This window comes from Podarcis bocagei (assembly GCF_964188305.1).
Source record: "Podarcis bocagei genome assembly, chromosome: 12".
In the NCBI taxonomy this organism is placed as follows: Eukaryota; Metazoa; Chordata; class Lepidosauria; order Squamata; family Lacertidae; genus Podarcis; species Podarcis bocagei.
This window is the reverse complement of record NC_138137.1, coordinates 62,473,534-62,484,123: the sequence shown is the minus strand read 5'-3', so window position 1 is coordinate 62,484,123 and position 10,590 is coordinate 62,473,534. Positions and strand designations below refer to the sequence as shown.

General features: G+C 43.7%; 1 protein-coding gene across 1 annotated transcript; it reads left to right on the top strand.

Annotated features, from left to right (window-relative positions):
• Positions 1-1,438: 1,438 nt before the first annotated feature.
• On the top strand, positions 1,439-9,907 carry LOC308569473 (vomeronasal type-2 receptor 26-like; the record flags this gene model as incomplete). Its single annotated transcript, XM_081163395.1, has 6 exons — positions 1,439-1,541; positions 2,065-2,925; positions 3,662-3,889; positions 5,810-5,936; positions 8,773-9,395; positions 9,809-9,907. The coding sequence occupies exons 2-6, from the start codon at positions 2,128-2,130 to the stop codon at positions 9,905-9,907; spliced, it is 1,875 nt and encodes a 624-aa protein (XP_081019521.1). The 5' UTR covers positions 1,439-1,541; positions 2,065-2,127.
• Positions 9,908-10,590: the final 683 nt, after the last annotated feature.

Genomic DNA, 10,590 nt, shown 5'->3' with positions numbered 1-10,590 from the left:
TCATTCTACAGCACTTCTCTTCTTTGAGTTTCCTTTTAAAATACCAGGAAACATGTCATCCCCGAAACACAGTACTAAACTGGAACCCGGGAACGAAATAATGATCAAATGGGGGGGGAGGGACCTGGGAAAGTGTGTGTCCATGTTGACATGAGAAAAGTTGTTGTTGTTGTTTAGTCGTTTAGTCGTGTCCGACTCTTTGTGACCCCATGGACCAGAGCACGCCAGGCACCCCTGTCTCCTGTCTTCCCCCTCCTGTTAGGATGGGGGAATCACATAGGTTCTCTCTAGGTATGAATTTAAGGGAAACTTGTGCTAAACTAATGGTGCAATGGATTATAACAATAATAAATAGGAATTAAGGTGATTTTGGGAAATGCCAATAAAAGAATGAAAATTGTAATCATGTGGCTGGTTAGCAAGATGAATAAAGAAAGAAAATGGGAGAAAGGTTAGGTATATAAAACTCAAGGAAAAAAGGCAGGTTATACATTTAATAACTAATGAATAAACATACTGATCCAGTAGAAATAAGATTAAAACTATACAAAATATTTTATGTACATTGTGAGAACATGTAAAGAAAATCTTAGCTTTACACTCAGTTGATTGGCAAAGGGAATGACTCAACTGAGGTTCAAACTGCAAGTCAGTCTTGGAAACAAGCAGATGAGAGAAGAAGAGTATGAATGTCCTTTGGTTGCTTCTGTTACTGTTGTTTATTAGCAGCTTTAACAACTGTAACTTCCATGACAGTTCGGTGCCAAAGAACTACCAGCACATCCTGGCCTTGGCATTTGCTGTCCAAGAGATCAATGAAAACCCCGACATTTTATCCAACGTCTCTCTGGGATTTCACATCCTCAACAGCTACTACACTGCCAGGACGACCTCTAAGGCCAGCCTCAGCCTCTTTTCTGCACAAGGGAGGTTTGTCCCCAACTTCCAGGGTCACAACCAGAAGAAAGTGCTAGCTCTGATCGGAGGATGCATCTCCGAAATCTCTGCGAATGTGGCCGTCATTTCAGCAATGTACAAAACTCCACAGGTAAGCCTGTTCATGAGAGAATAGAGAGAACACATCATGGTGGCATCATCATGATTTCAGAAAAATTGCCTGTTATCCTTTGGATAGATGCAGGTTTAATGATACTGCTATCAGGTTTATCGACAGTTCCTTGGCAAACTGTGCTGATCAACAGGTTTGAAGCAGGGCTTTGTCCTTTCCCTGATCTTGTTCAACCTTTTCATCCATGACTTTGATCACTAGTTGGGAACTGTATCCTGTGAACATTGTCTGACATAGACAATGGGGTGACGTCCTTGGAGGAAAAGATGTGGGGCCTGCAGAGGAGCTCAGAAGACCTGAGGATCTGGAGGAACCAGCCCTGTCCCAAGGCCACCTGAAGTGCCTCTTGACAGATAGGATTCACCCGATCTACCTCATAGCCTTTCTCACAATCTGAAAGTCCTGCTTTCATCCCTGATTCCCCCTGAAGACTGAGGGTGGCAGATCGGGATGGTGACAAAATGTGTTAAAAGTGAGGAGAGGGAGCTGGGATCAAGCTTGCATGTTTGCACACAAAGCCACCTGACACCTTACTTGCGTGAGCCTAAATGTCTACCAGCTCTCTGTGGTTTGCCTGGCATATTTAGGTGATGATTTGTTAATACCCTGTGTCCTCCATTGGCATTAAACAACGGGTTTACAGAATGCGCACAAAAAAACCCCTTTTCTTAATTTGTTGCCTGGATCCACCCCTTTGACATGATTCTTGATTCCTGTAGATCTTCTGTTACAGATGATGGCAGCATATGACCGCCTGAAGCAAAACCCCGGGAGTCTTTAAATACTTCAGATATTTTAATGACTGCCACATAGCAGAGTCCCCCTTTTCTACAGTCCCAGAAGTAAGGACTAGCACCGGGAGTAAGAGTACTCAAACCGAGCAATGCAATTACTTGCAGATGGTGTTATTCTGATATTCCACAGATAAAATGGCATACAAGCCATTAGATTCATGTAACATCACTTTTGAATAATATTTATGCATTTTATTTCAGCTCACTTATGGATCATTTCTGCCAATACAACATGCCAACACTTTATTCCCCTTTTTGTACCAGATGGTCCCAAAGGAAGCCCACCAAAACACAGGAGTTGTGATATTACTTCAGCATTTCAAATGGACATGGATTGGGCTCTTGGCTGTGGATGATGACAAAGGGGACCGGTTTTTACAGACAATGGTTCCAATGCTTGATGAAAATGGCATCTGTTATGCCTTCATCATGAGAATCCCAAAATGGAATTATGTGGATGAGATTATAGAATACGTTTCACAGCGTATAGAACACTATGTAACTGTCTTCAAGGAGAAAGCCAACGTATTTTTTGTATATGGAGAACCTCCATCCTTTCAGGCTTTGAGAGTGCTGTTCTTTGTAGCACCATTCATAGAATTGCCACCTCTTGGAAAAGTCTGGATTGTTACATCTCACTGGGATTTTGCATCATTCTCTATTCAAAAGAATTGGGATTTACAAACCTTCCATGGTACCATATCTTTCACAGTTCACTCAAATCAGCCTGAGGGTTTCCAGAAGTTCCTTCAGATGGTAAGACCTTCATGGTTCAAAAGAGATGGCTTTATTCAAGACTTCTGGGAACAGGCTTTTGACTGTTTGCTAACAACGTCCAAGGAGTGGGAAGGAGAGGGGAATAAAACCTGCACTGGGGAAGAGAATCTGGAGAGTCTTCCTGGAAGTTTGTTTGAAATGAAAATGACTGGCCACAGCTACAATGTCTACAATGCTATCTATGCTGTGGCACATGCTCTGAATGCTATATTCAAATCCAAATCCATGAATAGAAGATTGGAAGAAGGACGAAAAATGGCATTTCAGAATGTGGAACCATGGCAGGTAATAAAATTAATGAAACTTAAATTGAGATTTACTATAACTATGTTTAAGGTGTGGATACCCAGAGCAGTGCTGTTAGCCCCAGAGCCATCACCCCTCCAGTTCCCTTCATGATCTCATGCAGCCTGTTCTGGTTGTAAAAGATGGGATGATGCCTGAATTGGAAACCAAGTTATAAAAGCCAGTGTGATCAATGTGGGAACCATTTATACTCTTAGGTGCAGAGTTTGCTAGAGGGATGGTGTCACCAACCTATAGAAGGCTCGTTGAACACAAAGTTGGTAGCAAAATAAGTTTTAAGTTGACCTGGGAGCATAACTCTGGGGGTTCTATCAATGAGGCACGTGGGAGCAGTTTTCTTTTGGTTTCTTTTTGCAAATCCACTTGGATAAGCAATGGCAGTCTAGTGAATTGTTGGTAAGTCATAATCTGCCACCCATGTGGAGGCAGTGAAAGGAAAAGAACAATCAAATGATCCCACATCACGTACAATTCAAGAGTAGGACATGACAGTTCAATGGATGAAGCCCCCACCTATGCCAGGTGTGGGGAACGCCCAGCTCTCCATGTGTTGCTGAATTGCAACTCAGTCAATTGCGGCTTATAGAAGTTGTAGTTCAGCAACATCTGAGGGCCCAGAGGTTTCTGCACCTCTGACACCTGCTGTTTAAAAAAACTCCTGCCTTTGTGCCTTTGTGAAATGGCTGTCCTTTTTTCGTGTTATCCTTCAATCCAGGTCCATCGTTTTCTACGGAGCATCATTTTCAACAACAGTGCTGGAGACCGTGTGCACTTCAGTGAAAATGCAGAATTAGTTGTAGGTTTTGATGTTACAAACTGGAAGATTTACCCCAATGGTTCAGTGATTAGAGCCAAAGTTGGAAAACTGAACCCTCAGGCTCCTTTCGGCAAAGAGTTAACCATTCATGATGATCAGATTGAGTGGCATCAAAGCTTTAATCAGGTGAGACATAGCTGTGTGAGAGACCAGATATTGCCCTGAACATCAACCTTGGGTCCCAATGGTTGTTGGACTACAACTCCCATCATCATCAGGCGGGTTAGCCAATAATCAAGGAGGACGGGAGGTGTAATAAAATGGACCAGTATCTGGGAGCTGAAGCCTGAAGGACAGGTATTGAGATCAGCTTCAAAAATTTTGAAAATTCCTTATTGTGTTCCAGATTTCATTTTGGTAAAATCCCACATAATCTTTTTTTTTAATTGCTTGATTTCTGGTGTGGGGTATCCAGAGAGAATGTCCATTTGCTGGATATTTCCATATTCTGGGCATGATGCTAGTAATCCATTTTCCATATTCACTCATGGCCATGCTGAAGTCTATCTCCTTATTAAGAAAGCCAATTAAACCAGGAGCTCAGAATCTTTTTCAGTCCTTTGCCCACATTCTCTTAGGGGAAACCATCCAGGGATCATATGCCAGTGGTGGGTGGGGAAGAGGGAAGTGACTGCGCCCAAAGAGGGTGAAGCAGCAGGCATGACTCTGGCCTGTGTTGAATAGGCTACATTCCAGCAATTCCAAACAGGCTTCTGGATACATCCCAGTAGTTCTCTCTATTCTCCACAGAGGCAAGCAAGATGGATGATCGCTGTTCAGGGCCACATTCTAGCCAAGCAGAAGAGCTTGAGGAGGCGCAGAGCAGGGCTGGTGGGGGGGGGTCATGGAAAGCATGACTTGGGATGAAACCTGAGGCATGAAGAGAAGCCCCCGCCCCCCATCCTGGCGTTTCCCCCCCAGGAATGATTATTACTATTTGTTGCATTTCTATACTGCCCTTCATTGGTAATACCAAAGTAACAAACGAAAACAACACCCCCCTGGCCCAACCCAACCAAAGTGAGTAAGATACAGAGGAAGTACCACCTTAATCGGCCCATCTTTAATTCTCATTAGGTGTCAATAAAATAACTTTGCTAAGCTTTGGGCCTTATCAATTCAGTTGAATTTGTTCTGTTCAAACCCTCTCTGGACAGAAGCAACATGGTTCAATTGAGGAATATTTCCCTATTGCCAAAAATATTTTTATTATTGTAAAAAACCCAAAAACCTACCCCTTTCCTCAGTTTCCCCTAGTATAGATGCAAAACGTGGACTGACTGCTTTGGCAGGTAGAATTGCTCCTCTGCACCATCTCCACCAGATCAAGGGGCCTCTGGGTGCCAAAGCATCTGATGATGTGAGGGCCCATGACTTCCTGGCTGTCTCTCATGGTTCTGGGCTCACAGCTGCCAGGCTCCATGAGCATCTGCTATCTATAGGCCATTGGCTCCTTAACCGGCTATGAAGACAAGGGCAGGAATACTGGAGAATAATGTGATGGAGAGAGGCTGGCAGTCCTTCACATCTCACTCTGGGGTGGCATTTGTTCAGTGCACAGGTGGCAGCTGAGCTACGACATTGGAAAGAGGCAGAGAATATGATTCGCCTCCATAAACCTTTCTGCAATGCTTTATTCAGATCAGCCCAGGCTTCCTTCTGAAGCCAGCTAGGACTCCACATCCTTGGGACTCAACATGCCACTATCTTTCATTCTTAGGGCAGGCCAGCCCTCTTCAGGCGTTCCCTCCTCACACAAGTGGGGTGATCTGACAGGGGGAGCTGTTGACTGTCGCCTCTCCATCAGGACCATCCCTGTCTCCCTCCGGGTGTTGAGCTTTGAAGGCAGGGTCCTAAAACTGTTCTGAAAATGGATTATTGTAGAGGACACTCCCTGCTACAGATATCCAGCCCTCAACATGTGGAGGAAAGCTGGAACGGCTGACTGCTCCATGCTCACTTTCCTCAGCACATAATCCTAATCATGCGACAGTCGAATGACAGATAATATGTTCTTGCTAATCTTCCTTTCTTGTTTTGGTGCAGATGCTGCCAGTTTCTGTGTGCAATGACAACTGCTATCCTGGCTACAGCAGGAAAAAGAAGGAGGGAGAGAAATTCTGCTGCTATGATTGTGTTCCATGTCCAGAAGGGACCATCTCTAACAAGAAGGGTAGGAGCAGTGCTTTTTTCTAGAAAAATAGGTGACGGTACTAAACATGAAGTTGTTGCAATATGTGCCACACTTTTTAACAATAGCCGAAAGAGGTGCCGACACTGCGTACCCTTCAGTACCCCCTGAAAAAAAAGTACTGGGTAGGAGGCAATATGTACAGAGAAATAATGATGTGTATTTAATATGACTTGTTTGCTATTTCCTCCTTTGAAAATAGTGTATTCCTTTAAATATATTTTGCAATACATATTTTAAAGAGCATCAAACAAGTAATATTCTCTTCTCCAATAGTTTCAAAAAGAGAGCACTGTGACCTTGTCAGTTACTGCCTCTCCGTCTAAGCACCTTAAATGGGTTTTGAGGATCAATTGAGGGAAATAATATATTCAGAATAAAATGTAACACTATATATATTTTACTTAAAAAAAATAAAACAAAGGTATCTTTAGAAGCACACACATCAGCAATGTCATTTGTCAAATGACTGAGCATTTCCAAAAGGCCAACAGACTTCCAAAGCTAAGGAGCACTGGAGTCCTCAAGGCACAAACAGATTTGTGTGGCTATTCCTACTCTTGGTATTTCTAGATCTAGATGGGTGGGTTTCATCCAGACTAAGTTGGTGGTGCTTGGTTCCCAATGAGAACAATGGGAATAACTTTAATTCATCTGTAGATTTTCACATTAATTTCAACTCCACCTATCTTTATTGCACAATTTGTCCTGTCTTCTTTCTTTAATGAAATTCAAGAACATGGACATGGGGCTGTTGTGTGGGCCATGCCTTAGGAATAAAGTGTACCAGAACTGCAAAGAACACATTTAACAAATTATACTTGGCAATCAAAAATAATTTGTGTTTATCCCAATAAATCATAGGAAAATCCTGGAAGAGACTTTATGATGCTAGTTCCCACATTCCATGCCATGGGTCTGGGGTGTGTAGGTTTTCTTTGAAGTCCATTAAATATTTCTACCATTTCCTTCAGTCTCCCTGGTTGCTTTCAATTCCTTGTTTTGTCACAACATCTTCTCCTGGCTTTAACTGAAGTTTGAATACTAAGTGCTTGAAAATGTTGAAAATGTTAACAGGCTGTATGCTAAAAACAAGTTCTTCCTTTTACCTTAAGAAATGTATTTCAGCTCTGGTTTCTTTGGAAGTAAAAATATTTGAGTCAAAATGAACAGCTGTCAGGTGAATGATAGGGTATCTCAAATAAAGCTCAGCTGAGGGTATCATGGGTATTCAGGAAGCATGGGTGTGTGGGAAGGGTTGTAGAATAAAGGAAAGTACATCTAAAAACCCCAGCAACCAGAAAAATAAATAAGTGCAACAAAAGCTCTGCACAACACCTACAGAAATTTCACCAAACTTTGCTTTCCCCTTTGGAATACAGTTTAATTTATGGATACTTTCCACAACAGGAACAGCCACAAAATAATAATAATAATAATAATAATAATAATAATAATAATAATAATAATAATAATAATAATAATAATAAAGTATTGGACTAGGACAACAGCCTAGTGTATTCATGGTTTTCAATTAGAGCAGAATTTACTATCTCACGGAAAAACAATCTAGTAGACCAGTTCAGCATCATCCAAACTTTCTCACTGAAATCATGAGTGTCCTATGTGGTTCAGTTGGTCAAAGAAGGCTGCTCCTCTTCCCAGAGGCAGGCCTTGTGTACTCCCCGTGAACAGCGGGGGGCATGGCAAAGCTGCCCGCATCACTGGGAGTCCCGGCTGCGTCACACACCCCGGCCGACCAATCCAGTCGACCGGGGGGCATGAACCACCACTTGGCCGGGGGACTCCCTCTCCTTACCTCCTCTTTCGTCGGATCTCCCGCCCTCCCGCCCTATTTTCATGGCCCTGCTATGGACCACGGTTGGTCGCCTGTTGAGGGAGCCAGGTAGGAATTTTTCCACTTGGCGAATTGGCACCTGCCATGTGGTTTTTGCCTGCCTCGTAGCAATTGTCACAACTTTGTAAGGTTTGGCAGTTAGGCATTGGTAAAACCTGCCTCTCCCATTTAAGGGTATTCTCTTAAAGGGATCCGGGGGTGTGGATCTTATCCGAAGCCCAGGTAGATGCTAGGGCCTTGCCTCGACCCCAACGGGAACCCTGGGGGAGCTCGTAGCTGATGCACATCAACAGGGCTTCCCCTACTGGTGGTTGACCCTTACAAGACTTCCTGCATGGCGGCCAGGAGTCAGATATAGTCAGTTCAGTTCCAATGCCTGCCAATACTGCTCACATCTGTAACCAATAAAGTTGTGGCCTTAATTATCCCATCAACCCAAAATATTGGTGTCCGTGTGTTTTATTATACAAGAAATGGGGGAGGGCTTGGGGCCGTGACATGCAACTGTATGGACACAAAGAGCACTTTCATTTCTTTTTAAAATAAGACTTTATCAAAGCTTTTTCACAATACAATAATACAAAAGAAGCCACTCTACATAAAAACGCAGAGCTAGAGATAGAATGCCAAGTCCTCCCTCCAAAGCTGCTCTTGACTCTGGTCTCAAGTGGGGGAAGTGGGGGCCCTTCTAGCTCTCACCTGGGAGCTTTCGTTTCCCCAGTCCCTCATCCTGGGAGGTTTTCCCTTCCCTGCCTCTCACTCAGGGTCCTCCCACCATCCATCTGCCCCCCATGTGCTCACAATCCCCCAACAACAGCCCAGAGCAAAGGAAACCGAAAGGAAAGGAAAGGGGGAAAGGAGATGAAGGAGAGGAATTTCACTGGCTGCCATAACTGATTCTTTCAGGAGATGTACGTAGGTCATCATCTTGACATTTCTAATTGTTCCTCCACCCTCCAGATATGGATGCCTGTGTCAAGTGCGCAGAAGAAAACTACCCAAACCAGGCCCAAACAGGGTGTGTTCCAAGGGGGCTGAGCTACCTCTCCTACCAAGAAAAGTTAGGGCTCAGCTTAGCTGTCTCCGCTCTGGCTTTCTCCCTGATCACCACCTTCGTGCTGGCGACTTTTGTGAAGCAGAAGGACACGCCCATCGTCAAAGCCAACAACCGCAGCCTCACCTACCTCCTCCTCCTCTCCCTCCTCCTCTGCTTCCTCTGCTCCTTGCTCTTCATTGGTCAGCCTGGAAAAGGGACCTGCCTCTTCCGACAAATGACTTTCAGCATCGTCTTCTCGGTGGCCCTTTCCAGTATTCTGGCCAAAACCATCACCGTGGTTCTAGCATTCATGGCAACCAAGCCCGGATCCAGAATGAGGAGATGGGTGGGGAAGGGGCTGGCCAATTGCGTGGTCTTTTCCTGCTCTTTCCTTCAAGCTGGCATTTGCACCCTTTGGCTAAGTGCTTCTCCTCCATTCCCAGATACAGACGTGCAGTCACTGAAGAGTGAGATCATCCTTGAATGCAATGAGGGTTCAGCTGCCATGTTCTATTGTGCTTTGGGCTATATGGGTTTTCTGGCCGTTGTGAGTTTCCTTGTGGCTTTCTTGGCCAGAAAGTTACCTGACAGTTTTAACGAGGCCAAATTTATCACGTTTAGCATGTTGGTTTTCTGCAGTGTTTGGCTGACCTTTGTTCCAACCTACCTGAGCACCAAAGGGAAATACATGGTAGCCGTGGAGGTCTTCTCCATCTTGTCCTCCACTGCTGGGTTACTGGGTTGCATCTTTTTCCCTAAATGCTACATCATTGTGCTGAGGTCTGACCTGAACAACAAGGAAAGCCTAATAAGGGGAAGAAAATAGTGTGTGTGTGTCCATATCTTAGAGCTTGAGTAGTCCTGGGATATCATTCACTCTGACCTCTGATCTTATCTTTGAATAAATTTGTGTCTCATCAGTTTCCTCTGTGTTGTTTTCTTATTCTTGACCACCTCCAGATTGGGGAACTCTATTTTCTGGATCATGATCATGATCTGGATGTGGATGCAGTGCAGGGCAAATCAGGTTTGGGTCAGTTTGGACCCTATAGAGTCTGATCCAGATTTATAAATCAGGGCCAGAAACTGTACATAACTGCCAAAAACATAGATTGATCAAAAAATATTTGAGGGGTACAGGCCCCTTCAGGTCAGTGGGTATTGCCATTCAAATGGTGTTAGTGCACCACATCTTGTGATCAATTATGTGGGGTGGGGCTTACCTGCCCCCCCCCTATTTTATTCAAGTTGGCACCCCTGGAATTTTGACTGTGATGGAGGCAACAACATGAGAGGTGCCAGAACTGAGTTGCATTGAGTTCCGGCTGATAAAAGCCCTGCCTGCATAAAAACAATGATGAAAACATTGTTTAAATAAAGAATAAAAACGCTTTCTTGTGTAAAAACAGCAAGTAACACTTTTGTATGTAAAAACAATGCCAAATTCAATACACAGAGAACTGCAGCCTGGGATGAATTGCCATGAATTCTACTCATATCGATCCAGAGCAGATTCCAACATATAGTTAGCTGAATAAAACTTAAAACATGTTGCAGGATTCCCAAAAAATAGACCAGAGGCAATTAATAGCAGTTTGCAATTGCTACTGAAGGCAAATGAGCATAATGGTCACAAATCCAATACATTCACGATTGGGCCTGTTTACTTAACGTAAACTTGCAATAACTTATAATAAGACTAAAACCTTAACACTAAGCATACTGTGTACAGAACACCAGAA